Source organism: Erinaceus europaeus, chromosome 12, assembly GCF_950295315.1.
Source record: "Erinaceus europaeus chromosome 12, mEriEur2.1, whole genome shotgun sequence".
Classification (NCBI taxonomy): Eukaryota; Metazoa; Chordata; class Mammalia; order Eulipotyphla; family Erinaceidae; genus Erinaceus; species Erinaceus europaeus.
Genome location: NC_080173.1, coordinates 14,827,498 through 14,851,498, shown reverse-complemented (window position 1 = coordinate 14,851,498; position 24,001 = coordinate 14,827,498). Strand labels below are relative to the sequence as shown.

The 24,001-nt window shown below is 44.4% G+C and overlaps 1 protein-coding gene across 2 annotated transcripts in view; it reads right to left on the bottom strand.

The window, feature by feature from the left end:
* Positions 1 to 23,826, bottom strand: part of AFMID (arylformamidase) — a 24,660-nt gene extending 834 nt beyond the window's left edge. The window contains exons 1-11 of one of the 2 annotated variants that reach the window (XM_007535569.3): positions 23,739 to 23,826; positions 19,963 to 20,053; positions 10,107 to 10,211; positions 9,981 to 10,029; positions 7,241 to 7,326; positions 7,091 to 7,163; positions 6,610 to 6,707; positions 6,301 to 6,379; positions 6,067 to 6,208; positions 5,821 to 5,925; positions 1,515 to 2,879 (exon numbers count right to left, since the gene is read on the bottom strand). In XM_007535569.3, the coding sequence (XP_007535631.1) occupies positions 2,847 to 2,879; positions 5,821 to 5,925; positions 6,067 to 6,208; positions 6,301 to 6,379; positions 6,610 to 6,707; positions 7,091 to 7,163; positions 7,241 to 7,326; positions 9,981 to 10,029; positions 10,107 to 10,211; positions 19,963 to 20,053; positions 23,739 to 23,798 (921 nt within the window). In that variant the 5' untranslated portion in view covers positions 23,799 to 23,826 and the 3' untranslated portion in view covers positions 1,515 to 2,846. Of the gene's footprint in view, positions 1 to 1,514; positions 2,880 to 5,820; positions 5,926 to 6,066; positions 6,209 to 6,300; positions 6,380 to 6,609; positions 6,708 to 7,090; positions 7,164 to 7,240; positions 7,327 to 9,980; positions 10,030 to 10,106; positions 10,212 to 19,962; positions 20,054 to 23,738 lie in introns of those variants that run through there. The other variant, XM_060202845.1, reaches the window with a different exon arrangement.
* Between the last annotated feature and the right edge of the window lie 175 nt (positions 23,827 to 24,001).

Genomic DNA, 24,001 nt, shown 5'->3' with positions numbered 1-24,001 from the left:
TTTTTATCTTAACTGTGCAGAGATGTTCAAATGGTTGAGAACAAATTTTGATCAATACTATGATGAAACTATTTTGCAACCTATCATCAGCGATTCCGCTAGATATTACAAGTCAGCCTAATCTTTCATGGACATATTTTACATGTATTTAATAGCAATACATCAGCACTGTACAAGCAACATAGTACAATGAAAAAAGGGGGGCAGGTGGTGTCGCACCTGGTTGAGAGCATGTTACAATATGCAAGGACCCAGGTTCGAGCCTTCGGTCCCCACCTAAAGGGGGAAAGCTTTGCAAGTGGTGAAGCAGGGCTGCAGGTGTCTCTGTCTACCTCTATCACCCCTCCATGTGATTTCTGGCAGTCTCTATCAAATAGGTAAATAAAGATAATAAAATTTAAAAAAGAGAAGGAATATTAAAAAAAAATCTGTGCCCTCATTCAAGACTTCCAGCTTACTTCCTAGAAGGAAACATCTCAGTAGCCTAGTAATACCCTAGTAAATGTACTGGGGTACTTGGCACCCTGCCTTTTTAGGTAAGAATGCCTCTCAGGTATATTGGCACACTGAGACCCCATCATTTTTGTAACCTCTACATGGGATTAGTTGCATGGTTTGCCCTAGCAAATCAGTTTCCCACTGGTAGCTCCAACATCATCATTTTGTTGTTACGAAATATACTGTAGCAGGGAGCCAGACGGTGTGACACAGTGGGCTAATCGCACATGGCACAAAGCACAAGGACCAGCGTAAGGATCCCGGTTCGAGCCCCCAGCTCCCCATATGCAGGGGAGTCCCTTCACAGGGAGTAAAGCAGGTCTGCAGGTGTCTATCTTTCTCTACCTGTCTCTGTCTTCCCCTCCTCTCTCCATTTCTCTCTGTCCTATCTAACAACAACATCAATAAAAACAACAATAATAACTACAACAACAATTAAAAAATCAAGGGCAACAAAAAGGAAAAGAAATAAGAAAAAGAAATATACTGTAGCAAACAAGCACACCCACATGTGCAACTACGCCTGTGGGATAAATCTCCGTTTTATTTATTTATTAGCTATAGACAGAGAAATTGAGGAGGAGATAGATAAGAAAAGAGACAGAGAGACACCTGTGCCTTACCACTCATGAATCTTTTCCCTCTCATGTGGGGACCTGGGACCTGAACCCGAGTCCTTATGCATTGTAATGTGTGTGCTTAACCAAGTATGCCACCACCTGGCCCCCTAGCAGCATTTCTGAGAAACAGTACATGGCCCTTTTCAAAATGTCTGTACACAGTAATTCCCCTCTCAGCTCCCAGAACATGAAACTGCTTGTTCCATCATCATGTCCTGGTGCATGCTAGTCCTCCTCTTTTATCCTAAGATAATTTAACAGAGTTCTACCAATATTGATGACGCGACACCCCCTTCCCCGTGACACCCCCACCCCGCGACACCCCCATTCCCGCACCTGAAGTACTGCTTCATTGCCTATGAAGCTTTGAAGCTTCCTCCTTGCAGGTAGGTTATGGGGAGCTTAAGCCTGGGTCCTTATTCATGGTAATGTGTGTGCCACTGTCTGGCCCCTGATGACATTCATTTAAAAAAAAAAAATCTCTAGAGTAAACTGAAAGTCAGATTTTTTTATTATTATTTCTTTTTCCTTTTTAAAAATTTTATTTATTTTCCCTTTTGTTTTATTTATTTATTTTTTATTTATTTTTCCCTCCAGGGTTACTGCTGGGCTCAGTGCCTGCACCATGAATCCACCGCTCCTGGAGGCCATTTTTCCCCCTTTTGCTGCCCTTGTTGTTGTAGCCTCTTTGTGGTTATTATTATTGCCATTGTTGATGTTGTTCGTTGTTGGATAGGACAGAGAGAAATGGAGAGAGGAGGAGAAGACAGAGAGGGGGAGAGAAAGATAGACACCTGCAGATCTGCTTCACCACCTGTGAAGTGATTCCCCTGCAGGTGGGGAGCCGGGGGATCAAACCGGGATCCTTATACCGGTCCTTGTGCTTTGTGCCACATGCGCTTAACCCACTGCACCACCGCCTGACCCCCTTATTTTCCCTTTTGTTGGCCTTGTTGTTTAACATTGTTGTGGTTATTGATGTAGTTGTTGCTGGATAGGACAGAGAGAAATTGAGAGAAGAGGGAAGACAGAGAGGTGGAGAGAAAAACAGACACCTGCAGACCTGATTAGCCACTGCAGGTGGGGAGCTGGTGGCTCAAACAGGGATGCCACCGCTCAATCCCCAGGTCCTTGTGTTTAGTACTCTGTGCACTTAACCCGGTATGCCACCACCCGGCTGCCCACCTTCCTTAGCTATATTTGTAATCCAGGAGTCTGAAGTCAGCTGGTCTGGGTCTGTAAGGAGACTGCACCCCAAATCTCCTAATTCTGAAGGGGCAGGAGACAGTGACCTGAGATATACTACTTATCAGCCACTACGGATACAGCGTGAACAATGGATCCATGACACCAGTCCCTTGGATCATGATTCCTGACCCTTAACAAGGTAGACAAGAAAGAAAAAAGAAAGGAAGGAAGGAAGGAAGGAAGGAAGGGAAAGAAAGAAAGAAAGAAAGAAAGGAAGGAAGAGAGAGAAAGAAACTTTGCATGGTTGCCTCAACTTCTAGGACCTTCCCAGTGTCTATTCTGTCCAAATGAGGAGAGAGGCCGCGAGGAGTTGTGTTCATGTTCAGCGCAGCGAGAAGTCAGTTGTGGCAGGGACAGGAGGGCAGGGCAGACTGTGAGTATCAGGCTGAGGGTAGCTGAGGGGTGGTGGAAGGGAAGCCATCAGGCATCTTTCCAGAAGATTCACAAGTTGGAATACAGCTAGTTGACATCTAGATGTAATCATGACTCCTGGAAGATTGTTTTCAAAATAACCTGTAGTAGGAAGAAAAGACATAGAAGGCCCAGAAGTAGACGGGCTCTTGTGATGTTCTAATACACCTTGGGGTTGTTGGAAGCTACGTGACGACAGAAATAGACCACATGCTTTCATTGTGTGTGTGTCTGATTGGGGCTTCACTATGTGGGCTGACTTTTTTGAATAGAAAGAGAAGCAGAGACAGAGAAAGAAAGACATTACAGGGGCCAGGCGGTGGCGCACCTGGTTAAGCGCTCACATTACAGTGAGCAAGGACCTGGGTTCAAGCCCCCGGTCCCCACCTGCAGGGGAAAATCTTCACAAGTGGTGAAGCGGGGCTGCAGGTGTCTCTCTGTCTCTCTCCCTCTCTATCTCCCCCTCTCTTCTCCATTTCTCTCTGTTTCTATCCAATAATAAATAAATATCTTTGAAAAAAAATCTAAAATAAAAAGACATTACAACAGTGAACCTTCATCCAGTACAATGGGAGTGAGGCTGAAACTTCACTGGGTCTCGCACAAAGCAAAGGAAGCACACTGTCCAGGTGAGCCATTTTGCTGCACTCGGGCTGCATTCTTTTTTTTTTTTTAATCTTTTAAAAAATATTTATTTATTATTGGATAGAGACAGAGAGAAATTGAGAGGGGAGGAGGGGATAGAGAAGAAGAGAGACAGAGACACCTGCAGCCCTGCCTCACCCCTTGTGAAGCTTTCCCCCTGCAGGTGGGTCCCAAGGGCTTGAACCTGGGTCCTTCACACTTTGATGTGTGAGTTGAACCAGGTGCACCACGACCTGGCCGCTTTCAGGCTGCATTCTTGATTATAGCATTGTAACTTAAATACCCACCTCTCATTGGAAATGTCTTAACAAAGCTCCTAACTGCACACACTTATGCCTGACTCGATGTCCATTTTTTGATACCCCCCCCACACACACACCAAGAATGCTTTATGATTTTAAACAGTTGAAAAAATTTTAAGATCATTTTGTGACATGTGGAAACTATATCAAATTTGAATTTCAGCATTCATAAAGTCTGATCAAACTATAGCCATGTTTATCCCTTTACCTTATGGTCCCCCAAACCTAAATTATTTATTTTAAAAAGTTTTTCAGGAGAATAATTTGTGGATGTTTGTTCTCCCTCCAGGAAAAAAAAAGGTACTAAATGTCCTTGGTGAAAATGTGGACATAGGAGGTCAGGAGGTAATGCAGCAGTTTAAGCGCACATGGCGTAAAACAAAAGGATTTTGTAAGGATTCTGGTTGGAGCCCCAGGCTTCCCACCTGCAGGGGGTCGCTATACAGGCTGTGAAGCAGCTGTCTATCTTTCTCTCCCCCTCTCTCCTCCCCATCTCTCTCAATATCTCTCTGTCCTATCCAACAACAACAATAGCAATGACAATAACAACAAGGACAACAAAAATGGGGGAAAAAATAGTCACTAGGAGCAGTGGATCCATAGTGCAGGCACTGAGCCCTAGAGATAATCCTGGAGGCAAAAAAGAAAAAGAAAAAGAATGTGGACATAGCTGCCTGGGAAGTGGCACAGAGGCTAGAGAACTGGACTTGCAAACATGAGGTACCAAGTTTGATCCTTGGCATCAAATGTACCAAATTAATGCTCTGGTTCTCTCTCTCATTAATAAATTAAAGAAAGAAAGAGGACAAGAAGAGACACTATGACACTGCTTCACCATTCATGGTACCATGCCACTATTCTTTGACTTTTTTTTTTTTTGCCTCCAGGGTTATTGCTGGAGCTCAGTGCCTGCACCATGAATCCACTGCTCCTGGAGGCCATTTTTCCTTTTTGTTGCCCTTGTTGTTGTAGCCTTGTTGTGGTTATTATTGTTGTTGTTGATGTCGTTCGTTGTTGGATAGGACAGACAGAAATCGAGAGAGGAGGGGAAGACGGGGCGGGGGGGAGGGGAGAAAGACACCTGCAGACCTGCTTCACCATTTGTGAAGCGACTCCCCTGCAGGTGGGCATCTGGGGGCTCGAACTGGAATCCTTACGCCGGTCCTTGCACTTTGCACCATGTGCGCTTAACCCGCTGCGCTACCGGCCAACACTCTGACTTTTTTTTTTTTTTTTTTGCCATCAAGATTATCACTGGGGCTCAGTGTGGGCAGTATGAATCCACCACTCCCTGTGGCATTTCCTTTCCTCGCCTTTTTATTTTCCTTTTTATTTTATTAGATAAGACAGAGAGAAATTTGAGTAAGGTGGGGGGTCGGGCAGTAGTGCAGTGGGTTAAGTGCACATGGCATGAAATGCAAGGACAACTTCAGGATCCCGGTTTGAGGCCCCAGCTCCCCACCTGCAGAAGGTTCGCTTCACAGGTGGTGAAGCAGGTCTGCCAGGGGTTCGAACCAGGATCCTTATGCTGGCCCTTGCGCTTTGCACCATCTGCACTTAACCCACTGCACTACCGACCGACTCCCCATTCTTTGACTTTCAAAAGGACTGTCCATGGGGCTGGCAAAGCTGCATAGCACATTGCTTTCCCACCTGTGCAATTCAAGTTCAAACCAGGTCCCCACTACACTGAAAGAAGCTTCTTCAGTGCTGAGGTATCTTTGTTTTTCTCCACCCCCCCAAAAAAAACATAAAATAAAAAATAAAAGCACTGTCTATATTTAAAATAGAATGAATTTTACATAGCCAAGACCACCCTTCCTTTCCCTGACGTTGGACACAGGCAATCTCTTGTACCTAATGTCAGAGCTGCCTCTCCCCACACCCCTAAACACCAGACCTGGGCAGGGCCTGACTGGGTGCTCAGGAACACATGGCCAGTCATCTGGGGGTGTTTAGAGGGAGGTGAAATAACAGAAGCAAACCTACCACCAGGTCCACCACCTCCTGGATGTCACAGGACCAGCAGAGGGCGCTCTTCTGTGTGCTCCCACTTTGCGTAGGGGCTACAAAATGGGGAGGGGATGCAGCCTCACCTGGGTGAGCTCAAAGTCCTCCCTGGTGAGGTTCCAAACAATCTCAAAGTGATCCACATCCTGAAACTCTTCAAAGGAGGCATTCCAGCCTTTCTGGAGCAACATCTGGGCAGGAGAGAGGAAGCATGAGGTGGTGAGGCTGCAGAAGGGGGTGGCAAGGGAGTTCATTGGCGTGGGCAGGATAAAGAGGAAGAGGAAGTTGGTGAGCCCACGTCATCCTTAGCCTCTGTCCCAAAGTCGGAGTACCTTATAAAAGTTCTTGGACTGCCGTTTGAATTCAGGGGAGTCTTGCTGGCCCACGATCACTAGTACCTGGGCGGCTGGGTCCCCGGGCTGGGTCTGGGTTGCCTCCAGCAGCAGCTGTGGGCTGTTCCTCTGAGCAGCCTCCCTAGGGCGGGTGGAGGTAGGGCAGGACATGGAGAAGCCTTTGCTTTACCTGGGCCCTCCTGGAAGGGAGGAGGAGGGTGGCAAGTGACTCACAGGGTCAAGGAAAGTGACTCATTCATCGTGGTGTGTATGATGGGCTCCAGGTCGTAGATGCCACTCACGAGGAAAAGGCCTGCGAAAGAGGGGGAGGTACAGGTAGACCGCTCACCAGGTTAGCCTTCGTGCAGGCAGCAGGTGGGGAAGGAGGCCACTACAGACTCCAGGGGCTGAGAGGAAACAGGGGAGGCCCTGCTCAGAGTATTCCAAGCCCCTCAGGTCAGGTCATACAGGGCTACTGTGGGTCCTCAGTCCCATCAGAAGTGGAGAGAAGATGCCCATACAGACTGTGATCCTTGTGGAAACCTTTGAGATTGGGGGTGACTTCCTGCTTGGTCCAGTCGGTCAGGAGCATCATGGTGGCCAGGTGGGCCCCAGCAGAGTGTCCACACAGGTAAATGCCTCTGGGATGGGTCAGAGAAGAGAGATGAACTTATCTGCAGTTTCTCCAAAGCACCAGCTCCGCCTCAAAGAATCCCAAGCTGTGGGGTCAGGAGATGCTGCACGGGGTTAAGCACACACATGACAGTGTTCAAGGACCCAGATCCCCAATTGCTAGGGGTAAATCTTCATGAGTGAAGCAGAGCTGCAGGCATCTCTTTCTATCTCCCCCTCCTCTCAATTTCTGTCTCTATCCAATAATAATAAAAATAAAATGCCAAGCTGCCTTCAGCCGCATGGCACAGAAGATAAGCAATTTGACACCATGGAAGGACTAAATCCACTGAGCCCACCAGCCTCCCTGCCAGCACTGCCCCACCAGAGGGAAGCCTGTGATGATACCCACTCATTGCGTGGAAATTGTTTCTGCAAAAACGAGATGCTGCGGGTCACTTGGTCAACCATGAGGTCCAGGGTGCCTGCACAGAGAAACTGAGCTGAGTCAGGAGCCCTCGGGAGCTCTCCCCCTCCCCAGCCTCCCAGCCCCATTCATTACCTTTGGGGGCAATGTCATAACCAACTATCACCACGGCCACTTTCTGTCCTGTCAGTGGGTTGACCACGAAGGCCGATTGGTCTTTACTGCAGAAATAGGGACATGACAACTGGAGGTAACTGGTTACTACACTATCCAGCCCTCTCTCAGCCGGCGTGGCAGAGGAAAGAGGTGGGCTCTGTCACATACTAGCTGTGGGGACTGGAGGACTTGCTGCCCCCACCCCAACCCCTATCAGCAGTGTTATCACTAGGGCTCAGTGCTAGCACTAGGAATTCACCACTCAGGCAGCCATCTCCCCCCACCCCTTTTCTATTTTACTGATTAGGACAGAGAGAAATTGAGAGGGGAGGGGAAGGGCCCAGGTGGTGGTGCACCTGTTACAATGTGCAAGGACCTGGGTTCGAGCCCCTGGTCCCCACCTGCAAGGGGAAAGTTTCATAAGTAGTGAAATAGGATTGCGGGTGTCTCTGTCTCTTTCCCTCTCTGTATATCTCCCTCTCCACTCTCTCTCTGTCCAATAATAAATAAATAAAAAGATTTTTTTTAAAAAAAGAATCTTGAGTCAAAGAAGACTGGGAGGTGGCGCAGTGTCTCCAGCTTTGCACTTAAAAGCATGAAGTTTGGGCGGAGGGTAGACAGCATAATGGTTATGCAAACAGACTCTCATGCCTGAGGCTCCAAAGTCCCAGGTTCAATCCCCCGCACCAACATAAGTCAGAGTTGAACAGTGCTCTGGTTAAAAAAAAAGAAGAAGAAGAAAAAAAAAAGCATGAGGTTCCAGGGCCAGTGGTGGTGTACCCGGTGGAGTACACATGTTAACATGCTCAAGGGCCTGGGTTTGATAGGACAAAAAAAAATTGAGAGAAGAGGGGGAGATAGAGAACAGAGAGACAACTGCAGTACTTGGTTCACCGCTTGTAAAGTTTATTCTCTGTTCAGGTGGGGAGCTGGGACTCGAACCTGGGTCCTTGCACATGATAATATGTGTGTCTTCTTTCCCCCTGTCTCCCCCTTCCCTCTCAGTTTCTCTGTCTTTATCCAATAAAGACATCAGCATGAGATCCCGAGCTGGACTCCCACCATGGCATGTGCCAGATGCCGCTTTGGTGCATGTGCTCTCTCTCTTTCATAAACAAACAAACAAACAAATCTGGGGAAAAAAATACTGAGATGAGATCATCCTGGATTTAGTATAGGCTTCAGTGACTGGTTATAATATGAGAGAATGGAGAACACCACACACAAACATTAACTCAAAGTGGATTAAAGATTTGAATGTAGAAACTAGAACCATTAACGACCTAGAAGGAATACAGACAATAACCCCTTGACATCATCTTAGCAATGCTTGTGTGGACTTGTCTCCAATGGCAAGGGAAACAAACAGGACTACATCAAACTAGCAAGCTTCTTCACATAGAAAGAGATTGCCCCAAAAACAAAAAGACAGCCTACTGAATGGGGGAAGGTCCTTACAGATCATATAACAGGATCATTATCAAAATATTGAAATGTCGGAAAAGTCATGATTTTTCAATAATGTGTCATGACTTTTTTTTTTTTTGACTACCCAATACAGGCAGCAGCAAAAGTGCTAGAAAAGCTGATTTTTAAAAGGACAAAGGCCCTGTGGAGAGCAGTCTGGAGAATGCTCAGAAGGCTAGAAGTGGATCTACTCTGGGACCCTGCAATTCCTCTCCTGGGGATATATCCTAAGGAACCAAACATACCCATCCAAAAAGATGTGTGTACATCTATGTTCTTAGCAGCACAATTTGTAATAGTCAAAACCTGGAAGCAACCCAGGTGTCCAACAACAGATGAGTGACTGAGCAAGTTGTGGTATATATACAAAATGAAATATTACTCAGCTATTAAAAATGGTGAATTCACCTTCTTTACCCCATCTTGGATGGAGCTTGAAGAAATCATGTTAAGTGAGATAAGTCAGAAACAAAAGGATGAATATGAGATGATCTCACTCACAGGCAGAAGTTGAAAAACAAGATCAGAAAGGAAAACACAAAGCAGAACTTGGACTGAAGTTGGTGTATTGCACCAAAGTAAAAGACTCTGGGGTGGGGGCGGGGAGGGTTCTGGTCCTGGAACATGATGGCAGAGGAGGACCTAGTGGGGGTTGTATTGTTATGTGGAAATGTTATGCATGTACAAACTATTGTATTTTACTGTCAACTATAAACCATTAATCCCTCCAATAAAGAAATTAAAAAAAAATAAAAAGGACAAAGGATCTGAACAGGTTTTTGTTTATTTTTTTGGTAGATGTTCAACAGGCACATGGAGAGATGCTCACCACTACTTGGGAATTGCTAGCCCAAACCACAATGAGAAATCCTCTTACACCTGCTAGAGTTTAATCCCTGGAATCACATGTGCCAGAGTGATGCTTTGGTTCTCTTTCTTTCCCATTAATAAATTTAAAAATCTTTTTTTAAAAAAATCTAAAGCAATAAATAAAAAAGAATGAGATAGAAAGGAGACGAAGGCCTGAGACACAGAAACAGTAGCCCACGTGAAGTCAAAGGCTGAGATTGGAGTGATGTGGCCATAAACCAAAGGAGACCTGGACCCCGCCCACCCAGCAGGAGCGCCACCCACTAACACCTGGATTTCAATACCCCTCACTTCCAAACCTGGGGGAGAGGACACCCTCTTATTGTTAAATTCATGTGAGTTTGCTATGGCACCCCAAGGAAACTCAAATTCAAGGACTCACCTGCCACTCTGCCAGTATCCTCCATGGATAAACATAAAGAGAGGCCAGACTGTAAGACAAGACCATGTGTACACACGAAGTGGAGGCAGCACCCAGCCCTAGGGGTCCTCAGGGCCCTGGGCTCACCTTCAGACTCTCCCATGGGAAAGTAGATGTCCAGCTTCTCCGCTTCATGGTCTCCATAGGCCACCCCCAGCAGGTTCTTCCTGCTAGCCCGGGCCTTCTTGGTGGCTGTCTCAAAAACAAGTCACTGTCAGCACAAGCCCAGGAAGCAGCAATGTCTGTGTTATTTCCCTAAGAAACTGCCACTGGGGGCCAGGTGGTGCCACACCTGGTTAAGTGCACATATTACATTGCACAAGGACCTGGGTTCAAGCCCCTGGTCCTGATCTGCAGGGGGAAAACTTCACAAGTGCTCAAGAAGGGCTGCAGGTGTCTCTTTCTCTCTCTTTCCCTCTCTCTGTCTCTCTTCCTCCCCTCTCAATTTCTGGCTGTCTCTATCCAATAATAAATAAATAAATAATGTTTTTTATTTTAAAGGGGGGGTTGGGCAGAGGCACAGTGGGTTAAGCTCACACGGCATGAAACTCAAGGACCGGCATAAGGTTCCTGGTTCAAGACCCCGGCTTCCCCCCTGCAGGAGGGGGGTCACTTCAGAAGCCTTGAAGCAGGTCTGCAGGTGTCTATCTTTCTCCCCCCCACCCCGTCTTCCCCTCCTCTCTCCATTTCTCTCTGTTCTATCCAACAACAATGACATTAATGACAAGGATAATAATAGCCACAACAATGATAAAACAATATGGGCAATAAAAAAGGGGGCTGAAATGGCCTCCAGGAGCAGTGGATTCATGGTGCAGGCAACGAGCCCCAGCAATAACCCTGAAGGAAAAAAAGAAAAAAAGAAAGAAACTGCTTTGAATGTCCCTCTGAGAGGATCCGCTCCACTGTCAATGTGACCTATGGGAGGAATTGCCCTGCACCTGCTTTGCCCGCTGCATATGGCCTGGTACCCTGGTACCCTGGTACCACAGCAGGGTCATAGAACCTGGAGGAGCTCCCCCCATCTCTCTCTCTGAAATAAAAAGAATGAAAAGTTGGCTCTGGGAGTGGTGAATTCATGCATGTACAAGGTGCTGACAAAGAGGGGGGAGGGAGGGAGGGAGGGAGAGAGAGAGAGAGAGAGAGAGAGAGAGAGAGAGGAGGTAGGTAGCATAACGACTGTGCAAAAAGATTTTTTGTGCCTGAGGCCTCAAAGTCCCAGGTTCAATCCCTAGAACCACTAAAAGCCAGAGCTGAGCAGTGCTCTGATCTCTCTCTCTCTCATTAAAGTTAAATAAAATATAGCTTAAGGGGAGCCTGGCCGGAGCACAGCAAGTTAAGCACACGTGGCACCAACCAAGCTCAAGGACCTGTGGAAGGATCCAGGTTCGAGCCCCCGGCTCCCCACCTGCAGGGGAGTCGCTTCACAGGCGGTAAAGCAAGTCTGCAGGTGTCCATCCTTCTCTCCCCCTCTCTGTCTTCCCCTCCTCTCTCCATTTCTCTCTGTCCTATCCAACAATGACGACAATAAATACAACAATAAAACAAGGGCAACAAAAGGAAAAAAATATATATATGTATCTTAAGAAAAAGGAAGAAAGAAAGAAAGAAAGGAAGAAAGAAAGAAAGAAAGAAAGAAAGAAAGAAAGAAAGAAAGAAAGAAAGAAAGAAAGAGAGGAATGACAGAGAGGCCAGGTGGTGGTGGTTGAGCACACATGTTACAATGCACAAGGACCTGGTTTTGAGACCTTGGTCCCCACCTGCAGGGGGAAAACTGTGAGTGGTGAAGCAAGGCTGCAGGTGTCTGTCTGTCTCTCTCTGTTTCTCCCTTACCTCTCAATTTCTGGCTTTATCCCATAAATAAATATAATAATTTTTTTCTCTTAAAAAATGAAAGTGGGGACTTCCTGTTCCAGAGGCGGAGCTACGAGCAGCAGATCGCTTTCTCTCCTCTCCTCTCCTCTCCTCTCCTCTCCTCTCCTCTCCTCTCCTCTCCTCTTCTCTCCTCTCCTCTCCTCTCCTTTCCCGGATCAACTAGGAATACCAAAGGAGACCACCCGGACCGAAACAAGACAGGACTAGAATGACCACAGGAACTCAGTAAATCACCCGTGAGTACAAACACGCGTGGCTGGTGACAGAGAGGAGAGAGGGACCTAAGGAGAGATTAAGTGACTGCTAACAGTTCAGCAGTTTATCAGTGGAGACACCACCTCCAGTCTGCTCCACAACAAGGGGACAGCTGAAGGGAGGAAAGGACTCCCCAGAGACTCACCAAGTACAACTCTGAGTCTCCATTGCTACTACCCTCAGAATCTGGAGCAGCAACAGGGAGGGACACCAGGGGACAGAGGTCTAACTGGGAAACTCAGGAGAAGACCTATACCTTGGTGGCATAGCTGAGGGGCTGTGAAAGTCTCTTTGCATAACCACTGGGTTATCTCTGCCACACTCTGCTTTATCTCTTGGTCAGGAGTCAGTGATTAAGCTAAGAAGCCTATTGATAGGTTAAAAGCCCTCAGTCTCCCATAGCCTACAGGGAAGAAAAAAAAAAGAGGCTTTTACACCACTGAGCTCCAACTCAGGGATTGAAAAAACTGTTAACTTCCACCACGGTAAACCCTTTAATTAAATTACTTAGACACAAGTCAATCCAGGCAATAGTGATCAATAATTTGAAAAGTACTGATAAAGGGAACTCATAACATAATATATAAAATGGTTAAAACAACAAGAAAAATATTGGAGACTCGAACCAGGACAAGAGTCCAGCTAAAAGTCCTCCAGAGGGTGAAGCACAAAATAATGAGTTCAACATCCAAACATTAGCTAAGAAAATAATAACAGGAGTGAGTAAAGAATTTGAAAAAATTGTAATCAGAAATGCAGGAACAACAAATGAGAATATGGAAGAAAATTCTAATTATCTCATGGTTACTAGAGAGCTGAAAGCTGAAATCGCTGAGCTAAGAAGGCAACTAGCTGAACAAGCTAAAACAGTATCAGAGCAGGGCAACAAAATAGATGAACTCCAGAAAGCAGTAGAGGACAGAAAGAATAGAATCTATGAGGCTGAAGACAGAATTAGCAAGATTGAGGATGAATTAGAGACAACTAAAAAAGAAGTAAGAGATCTCAAAAAGAGATTAAGAGATGCTGAAAACAACAACAGAGTCCTATGGGATGACTTCAAAAGAAACAATATACGCATTATTGGCTTACCAGAGGAAGAAAGAGAAGGAGAGGAAGAAAGCATTCTCCAGGCCATAATAGCTGAAAATTTCTCTAGTGTAGACAACACCAAAGACATAAAGATTCAAGAAGCCCAGAGGGTCCCAAACAGAATTAACCCAGACCTAAAGACACCAAGACATGTCATACTTAGAATGGAAAGGAATAAGGATAAAGAAAGGATCCTCAAGGCTTCAAGAGAAAAACAAAGAGTCACCTACAAAGGAAAACCCATAAGATTAGCAGCAGACTTCTCCATACAAACACTACAGGCCAGAAGAGAATGGCAAGATATCTATCGAGTGCTCAATGAGAAAGGCTTTCAGCCAAGAATACTATATCCTGCTAGACTGTCATTCAGACTAGATGGAAGCATCAAAACCTTCTCAGACAAGCAACAGTTGAAGGAAGCAACCATCACCAAGCCTGCCCTGAAAGAAGTTCTGAAAGGTCTCCTATAAACAACCAGACCACCACAAATAGGACATATATCAAAACACTCTAAAACTCTTCAAGAATGGCGTTAAAATATCTTCAATCTTTGATATCAATAAATGTCAATGGCCTGAATTATTAAAAGACACAGAGTAGGAAGATGGATCAGAAAACACAACCCAACAATATGTTGTCTACAGGAAACTCACCTAACTCAACAAGACAAACACAGACTTAAAGTGAAAGGATGGAAAACTATCATACAAGCCAATGGCCCACAAAAAAGGGCAGGAACAGCTATTCTCATATCTGACATGATAGACTTGAAAATAGATAAGATTAAAAAAGATAGGAATGGACACTACTTAATGCTCAGAGGATCAGTCAATCAAGAGGACTTAACAATTATTAACATCTATGCACCCAATGAGAAGCCATCTAAATACATCAAACTTCTACTGAAAGAGCTACAGCAATATATTAACAGTAACACAATCATAGTAGGGGACTTCAACACCCCACTATCTCAACTTGACAGATCATCCAGGAAGAAAATCAATAAAGACATAAGGGAGCTAAATGAAGAGATAGATAAACTAGAACTATTGGACATTTTCAGAGTCATTCATCCCAAGAAACTGGAATACACATTTTATTCAAATCCACATGGATCATTCTCAAGGATAGGCCACAAAGACAGCATCAGCCAATTCAAGAGCACTGAAATCATCCCAAGCATCTTCTCAGACCACAGTGGAATTAAACTAACACTTAACAATCAACAAAAGATTAGTAACAGTCCCAAAATGTGGAAGCTCAACAGTACACTTCTTAACAACTTCTGGGTCAAAGAGGAAATCAAGAAAGAAATCAAAATGTTTCGAGAGTTCAATGAAAATGAAGACACAAGCTATCAAAATATTTGGGACACAGCTAAAGCAGTCCTAAGAGGGAAGTTCATAGCTATACAAGCACACATTAGGAAACAAGAAAAGGCACAAATAAACAGCCTCATTGCACATCTTAAAGACCTAGAAGAAGAACAACAAAGGAATCCTAAACCAACCAGAAGGACAGAAATCACTAAAGTTAGGGCAGAAATAAATAACATTGAGAATAGGAAAACCATACAAAAGATCAATGAAAGTAAATGTTGGTTCTTCGAAAGAGTGAACAAAATCGACAAACCTTTAGCCAGACTCACAAAACAAAAAAGGGAGAAGACCCAAATAAATCAGATAGTAAATGAAAGAGGAGATATCACAACAGACACTGCAGAAATTCAACATATCATGCGAGGCTTCTATGAACAACTATATGCCACCAAGCTAGAGAACCTGGAATAAATGAATGATTTCCTAGATACCTACCAACTTCCAAAACTAAGTAAAGAGGAAGTGGATAACATGAACAGGCCCATCACAGCTAATGAAACTGAAACAGTTATCAAAAATCTTCCCAAAAATAAAAGTCCTGGACCAGATGGTTTTACAAATGAATTCTATAAAACGGTCAAAGAAGAACTAATACCTCTACTTTTAAAAGTCTTCCAGAAGATTGAAGACACTGGAATACTCCCTGCCAGCTTCTATGAAGCCAACATCACCCTGATTCCAAAAGCAGACAGGGACACAACCAAAAAAGAAAACTACAGACCAATATCTCTGATGAACATAGATGCGAAAATATTGAACAAAATTCTAGCCAACCGGATACAGCAGTATATCAAAAAGATTGTTCATCATGACCAACTGGGGTTTATCCCAGGCATGCAAGGTTGGTTTAATATACGTAAGTCAATCAATGTGATCCACCACATCAACAAAAGCAAGACCAAAAACAACATGGTCATATCAATAGATGCAGAGAAAGCCTTTGACAAAATACAACATGCCTTTATGATCAAAACACTACAAAAAATGGGAATAGATGGAAAACTCCTGAAGATAGTGGAGTCTATATATAGCAAACCTACAACCAACATCATACTCAATGGTGAAAAACTGGAAGCATTTCCCCTCAGATCAGGTACTAGACAGGGCTGCCCACTATCACCATTACTATTCAACATAGTGTTGGAAGTTCTTGCCATAGCAATCAGGCAGGAGCAAGGAATTAAAGGCATACAGATTGGAAGAGAAGAAGTCAAACTCTCCTTATTTGCAGATGACATGATAGTATACATGGAAAAACCTAAGGAATCCAGCAAGAAGCTTTTGGAAATCATCAGGCAATACAGTAATGTGTCAGGCTATAAAATTAACATTCAAAAGTCAGTGGCATTCCTCTATGCAAACACTAAGTTAGAAGAAACTGAAATCCAGAAATCAGTTCCTTTTTCTATAGCAACAAAAACTATAAAATATCTAGGAGTAAACCTAACCAAAGAAGTGAAAGACTTGTATACTGAAAATTATGAGTCACTACTCAAAGAAATTGAAAAAGACACAAAGAAGTGGAAAGATATTCCATGTTCATGGGTTGGTAGAATTAACATCATCAAAATGAATATATTACCCAGAGCCATCTACAAATTTAATGCTATCCCCATCAAGATCCCAAGCACATTTTTTAGGAGAATAGAAAAATGCTACAAATGTTTATCTGGAACCAGAAAAGACCTAGAATTGCCAAAACAATCTTGAGAAAAAAGAACAGAACCAGAGGCATCACACTCCCAGATTTCAAACTGTATTATAGGGCCATTGTCATCAAAACTGCTTGGTACTGGAACATGAACAGACACACTGACCAGTGGAATAGAATTGAGAGCCCAGAAATGAGGCCCCATACCTATGGACATCTAATCTTTGACAAAGGGGCTCAGACTATTCAATGGGGAAAGCAGAGTCTCTTCAACAAATGGTGTTGGAAACAATGGGTTGAAACATGCAGAAGAATGAAACTGAACCACTGTATTTCACCAAATGCAAAAGTAAATTCCAAGTGGATCAAGGACTTGGATGTTAGACCAGCAACTATCAGATACTTAGAGGAAAATATTGGCAGAACTTTTTTCCGCATAAATTTTAAAGACATTTTCAATGAAACGAATCCAATTACAAGGAAGACTAAGGCAAGCATAAACCTATGGGACTACATCAAATTAAAAAGCTTCTTCACAGTAAAAGAAACCACTACCCAAACCAAGAGACCCCTCACAGAATGGGAGAAGACCTTTACATGCCATACATCAGATAAGAGTTTAATAACCAACATATATAAAGAGCTTGCCAGACTCAACAACAAGTCAACAAATAACCCCATCCAAAAATGGGGGGAGGACTTGGACAGAATATTCACCACAGAAGAGATCCAAAAGGCCGAGAAACACATGAAAAAATGCTCCAAGTCTCTGATTGTCAGAGAAATGCAAATCAAGACAACAATGAGATATCACTTCACTCCTGTGAGAATGTCATACATCAGAAAAGGTAACAGCAGCAAATGCTGGAGAGGGTGTGGGGTCAAAGGAACCCTCCTGCACTGCTGGTGGGAATGTCAATTGGTCCAACCTCTGTGGAGAACAGTCTGGAGAACTCTCAGAAGGCTAGAAATGGACCTACCCTATGACCCTGCAATTCCTCTCCTGGGGATATATCCTAAGGAACCCAACACATCCATCCAAAGAGATCTGTGTACACATATGTTCTTGGCAGCACAATTTGTAATAGCCAAAACCTGGAAGCAACCCAGGTGTCCAACAACAGATGAGTGGCTGAGCAAGTTGTGGTATAGATACACAATGGAATACTACTCAGCTGTAAAAAATGGTGACTTCACCGTTTTCAGCCGATCTTGGATGGACCTTGAAAAAATCATGTTGAGTGAAATAAGTCAGAAACAGAAGGATGAATATGGGATGATCTCACTCTCAGGCCGAAGTTGAAAAACAAGATTAGAAAAGAAAACACAAGTAGAACCTGAAATGGAATTGGCGTATTGCACCCAAGTAAAAGACTCTGGGGTGGGTGGGTGGGTGGGGAGAATACAGGTCCATGAATGATGATGAATGACATAGTGGGGGTTGTATTGTTAAATGGGAATCTGGGGAATGTTATGCATGTACAAACTATTGTATTTGCTGTTGAATGTAAAACATTAATTCCCCAATAAAGAAATAAATTATAAAATAATAAAAAAACTAAACAAACCTCCTGCCAGCTTTACAACCTAGGGATCTTTTTTTCCTCAAGGTCAACAAAGCCATCTCTTTTTAATACAAGTATAAAAGAAATAGCCCCTATCTTCTCACTCTCACATTTTATGGAAAGCAGGCACCTGATTTCAAATCACAAAACTACCTCATGTCCTTAAAAAGCAGGAGTTGGGAGTCGGGCGGTAGTGTAGCAAGTTAAGCATATGTGGCGCAAAGTGCAACCACCAACATAAAGATCCTGGTTCCAGCCCTCAGCTCCCTACCTGCAGGGGAGTCACTTCACAGGCAGTGAAGCAGGTCAACAGGTGTTTTTCTCTACCCCTTTGTCTTCCCCTCCTCTCTCCATTTCTCTGTCCTATCCAACAACAACAACATCAATAACAATAACAACAACAGTAAAAACTACAACAACAATAAAAAAAAACAAGCGCAACAAAAGGGAAAATAAAATAAAAAATAAAAAAGTATTAAAAAATAAAAAAAGAAGTGAGAGTTTTTATTTTCCCTCAGGATAGAGGCAATCTGCAACCATATACAGCTGGGACCCAAATAACTGGTGGGTTTAGGATGGACTGGCATGTAAAAATGACGCTGCAAGTTTCTCTGGTTTGTGGACAGACATCCATGATTTAGAGGACAGCTATGCAATGTGCTGTGTCCTTCAGGTACACAGTAGGGGGACAGCTTTGGTTCTGCAATATTTCTTGGTGCTGGCGATTGAACCCAGAGCTTCACACATGTAAAGCACCTACCACAGTAGTGGCTTATGGTGTACAGGAGGTTGAACCTGAGACTTCAGAGTCTCAGGCATGAAAAAATATTTGCACAACTATTATGTTATCTCTCCCAACTAGACCTGATTTCTTGAAAGAAATATATATATATATATATATATATATGCTCTCTCTATATATAACACTATTTTTAAATAGCTTTCATTTATTTATTATTTTTATGTTTTGTATTTTCTTTATTTATTGATTGGCTAAAGACAGCCAGAAATTGAGAGGGGAGGGGGAGATAGAGAGGAGGAGAGACAGAGAGCAACCTGCACCCCTGCTTCACCACTCACAAAGCTTTCCCCCTGTAGGCGTGGACTGGGGGGCTTGACCCTGGGCTTGTGCAGTGTAAGGTGTGCGCTCAACCAGGTGTGCCACTACCCGGCCCCACAGTATTTTATTTATTTATTTATTTATTTTTATTTATTTTCCCTTTTGTTGTTTTATTGTTGTAGTTATTATTGTTGTTGTTGATGATGTCATCGTTGTTGGATAGGACAGAGAGAAATGGAGAGAGGAGGGGAAGACAGAGAGGGGGAGAGAAAGATAGACACCTACAGACCTGCTTCACCGCCTGTGAAGCGACTCCCCTGCAGATGGGGAGCCGGGGGCTCGAACAAGATCTTTACACCAGTCCTTGCACTTTGCACCATGTGCGCTTAACCCACTGAGCTACCGCCCGACTCCCCCCACAATATTTTTATGTTGTCATCACCAGAGTTTCACTGATCTAGGCTGTCTTTTTCAAATAGAAAGAGGGAGACAAAGACACAAAGAAAGACACCACAGCACCAAAACTTCCACCAAAAATCAGAGGCCAGAGAGTCGGGCGGTAGCACAGTGGGTTAAGCGCACATGGCACAAAGCCCAAGGACTGGCTTAAGGATCCAGGTTAGAACCCCCATCTCACCACCTGAAGGGGAGTCACTTTAGAGGCAATGAAGTAGGTCTGCAGGTGTACACACACACACACACACACACACAAACAAAAATCAGAGGCCAGATCCAAATCTTATTGAGCACAATCAAAGTAGGCACACTTTGTAGCCTTTTATGATAAGGAAGATTCCAGCTTTAGCAGTCAAGTGGGAGACCTATCCTTTTCACTCTTCCTCCCTGCACCACCGTGGCCTGGAGGCCTTGGCATAGCTCACTGAGCAGGACAGCATCAGGAACAAAAGGTACTGGCCACTCCTACTTCCAGCAGGAAGGCCCCTGGCCCCAAGTAGTACCTAGGACTGGCATTTCCCCAGGAATCTGGGCAATGCAGCAATCTGAACCACTGCTATGTGCTAAAGTCCACCCACAGTGATCATAGTACCACTCCTCCCCCCCATACCCTGCTCTCCTATCTGTGAAAAGGTCTTCAGGGTCTCCTCTGCTTCTCGGTGGATGGCCCATTTGCTGGGGCTGTACTGGGTCTGCAGCTCCTAGGGAACAGAGACACAAAGGACTTAGTTTTCAACAGTGTGTGTGCCCCCAGCCCCTCACATTCAGGGGCTCCTCTCTGCCCAGAGAACACCCTCTCTACTGGCTCAGAAGCTCACAGATGCTCTCAGCTTCACTCTTGCTAGTCTCCGTTCTCCAAACTGCTGCCCACCTCCTGCTAGTCCAAGGGCTTTAGATGCACCACGGACTCTCAGATCCCTGGTCTACAGCAGGGGTGGGTGGGGAATCCTTTTGTCTGCCAAGGGTCATTTGGCTATTTATAACATCATTTGAGGGTCATATAAAACTATCAACTTAAAAATTAGCAATGGCTGGGGAGCCGGGTGATGGTGCAGTGGGTTAAGCACACATGGCGTAAGGGCAAGGACTGGTGTAAGGGTCCCAGTTCAAGTCCCTGGCTCCCCACCTGCAGGGGAGTCGCTTCACACACAGGCTGTGAAGCAGGTCTTCAGGTACCTGTCTTTCTCTCCCCCTCTCAGTCTTCCCCTCTTTTCTCCATTTCTCTCTGTCCTATCCAACAATAACGACAGCAATAACAACAACAACAATGATAAACAACAAGGGCAACAAAAAGGAAAAAATTTTTTTAAATAAGTAAAAAATTTAAAAATATATACCATGTTTTTTTTTAAATTAGCAATGGCTGGGGAACAGAATAATGGTATTTATAGAAAAATACTTCTATGCCTGAGACTCCAGAGTCCCAGGTTCAGTCTCCAGACCACTATAAGACAGAGCTGAGCACTGCTCTGGTCTTTCTCTCTCTGTGTCTCATTAAGTTAAAATAAAATAAAATAGCACTTAAAGGGTAAAGCACACATATTACCATATGAGGACCTGGCCTCAAGCCCTTGACCTCCCACCTGCAGGGGAAAAGCCTCATGATTGGGAGAACAGTTCTGCAGGTGTCTTTCTCTCCCTCTCTATTTCTGTTAGAGAAAGAGAGAGAGAGAAAGAGAGAGAGAGGAGAGAGAGTGAGAGTGAAAAGAAACATAAAGAAAAGAAATATCCACTGGGAACAGTTAGAGTTGTGCAGACACCAAACCCCAGTCGCAAAAAATAAAAAAATAAATAAATAAATAAAAATTAAGAAAATAGCAGTTAATGTTGTTATGAAAAAGCTTCTAGATTTATGGATTTTGGGTCCTGACTGCAATTGCCTTGGCAGAGGCCAGATGTTCCCCACCCTTGTTCTACAGGCATACAAATGAAGTAACTGAACCGGATTTCAAACGTATCCAGGAAATACTTGCATAGGCTCCAACCTATAGCAGCTAAGAACTTAAAAGGCCATGAAACTGGTGGCCACTGGAAGGTAGTTCAAAGCACATCTTTCCTGAACGTGGGCAATGCCAACTGTAGAGCACAACAAAATCAAAACATGGGGGAGGCAAAAGAAATCAAAGGTCACTTTGGAAATGCTGACAGTGTAGCTAACGCACAAGATGTGAAGCTGGGAAGGTGGAGCTAGAAGGTGAAGGCCCTCAAGTATCTGGCCAAGATGTTTGGACTTGATGTAAAAATAACAAGGAACTAAGTTTTAGGGAAAGAGCTCAAAGGCAAAGGAGAACAGATGAAGGCTGGACTGGGGAATTTGACTTTTCAAATGTGCTAGAGATCAAACCAGACCTCATACATGCAAAATAGATGTTGTACCACCAAGCTTTATTTCTTTTTTTATTTTTATTTTTATTTTTTTTCCTCCGCCAGGGTTATTGCTGGGCTCGGTGCCTGCACCATGAATCCACCGCTCCTGGAGGCCATTTTTCCCCCCTTTTGTTGCCCTTGTTGTAGCTTCGCTGTGGTTATTATTATTGCCCTTGTTGATGCAATTCGTTGTTAGATAGGACAGAGAGAAATGGAGAGAGGAGGGGAAGACAGAGAAGGGGAGAGAAAGATAGACACCTGCAGACCTGCTTCACCGCCTGTGAAGCGACTCCCCTGCAGGTGGGGAGCCGGGGGCTCGAACCAGGATCCTTACACCGGTCCCTGCGCTTTGCGCTACATGCGCTTAACCCACTGCGCCACCGCCCGACCCCCACCAAGCTCTATTTCTAACCTTCATTCTGGGGAATGTGAAGATGGGGCAGCTTCACAGAAAGACCATGGTCTGTAATCAGTTGGTTGAATGCCATCGTAAAGTTCACCACTCAAATGTAGGTTACTGCCTAGTCCTGTTGGTTGGGTTCTTGGACTAGGGATCTTTAGAATCTGTACATTCCCAAGCTACTACTGTTTTTAGTTTGTTTGTTTTGCTGTTATCTATGAGGATGATGATACAATGGGTTTCTGAAACATCTCTTGCATATATATATGCAACAGTGACACAGAAACAGAGAATGGGAGTTGTTGGGGACAATATCCTTAACTTTCATCAGATTCTCAGCTAGGTCTATGACCACTACCTAAAATAGAGGAAAATCAATTAGGAAATTATAATCTTAACAAATGCGTTGCATGACTATTTTTGTCTGTTTTGATGCTGGAGATTTAACCCAAGGCCTCCCACATAAAAAACATGTCTTCTACCATTGTGCTACATCTTGGGCCCAAGGAATGTCACAATCCTGCATCCTTCAGAAACCAGCACAAACATATTGGGTAATCTCAGACTGAGGTTAGGAAATTTGCTCAAATCTCTTGTGTATATCGATATTAACAAAAGCAGGACTTCCATGTTCTCAGCCCATATCATCAGGCTAGCAGGAAGTTTTAGTGTTGTGATGTCTTTCTTTCTCTGTCTTCATCTTGGGGTGCGGAGAGGTTAGCCTACAACAGTAAATTCTCAGTGGTGACAATAAACAAACAAACAAACAAACAAATAAATAAAGGGACTATAAGGGGTGAGAAGGAGGACTAGGAGAAGAATCTGGTTGAATAGAAGCCTGTCTTCAGAAGAAAATAAATGCCTTTGTGTTAAACTTTTCAGAAGTTAGTGTATAATAAGGGTTCAACAAAGCTCACAGGAGGGGTTTAGAGGACTTCTAAGTTTCCTCCTTAGAGAAGAATTTAATGGCCTGTGAAACAGCTCACTAAGTGCACTGATTTGCCATGTATGCAGTCCAGGTTCAAGCCAGGCCCCCGCCATATGTAAGGCATCTTTGGTGCTGTCATCTCTCTTTATCTATCTGGAAAGTAAATAAAGTGGTCCAGGAGGTGGCACAGTGGAAAAATCATGGGCTCTCAAGTGTGACGTCCTGAGTTCTGGTAGCACATGTGCCAGAGTGATAATCTAGTTCTTTCTCTCCTCCTATCTTTCTCATTAATGAATAAATAATTTTTTTTTACAAAAAAGTAAATTAATTAAATTTAAAAAAAGATTGTCTAGGGAGTCGGGCTGTAGCGCAGCGGGTTAAGCGCAGGTGGCGCAAAGCACAAGGACCGGCATAAGGATCCCGGTTCAAGCCCTGGCTCCCCACCTGCAGGGGAGTCGCTTCATAAGCGGTGAAGCAGGTCTGCAGGTGTCTGTCTTTCTCCCTCTCTGTCTTCCCCCTCCTCTCTCCATTTCTCTCTGTCCTATCCAACAACAAGGACAACAATAATAAATATAACAATAAAACAAGGGCAACAAAAGGGAATAAATAAATAAAATAAATATATAAAAAAAGATAGTCTAAAATCTGAACTCCATTCCTCACCTCCAGCCCCTATCTGCAACCGGCCTACCTCTTTAGACATCTTCTTCCAGGGAGCCTCTCCCTCACGTACACAGCTGGGTAGCTCCATCTTGTACTAAGCACCAACACCCAGTTAGGCCAGGAGGGAGGGGCGGGGCGGGTCTCCGCCGAGGCCCCGCCCCGGAACGCCCCGCCCCCGGAACGCCCCGCCCCCATGTCTTGGGCGCGAGGGCTCTGGCCCCGCCCACGAGGGGGCGGGCTGCAGCGAATCTCCCGCCGCTCCCGCGGGAGCCTAGAGATAGACTCTGGGGG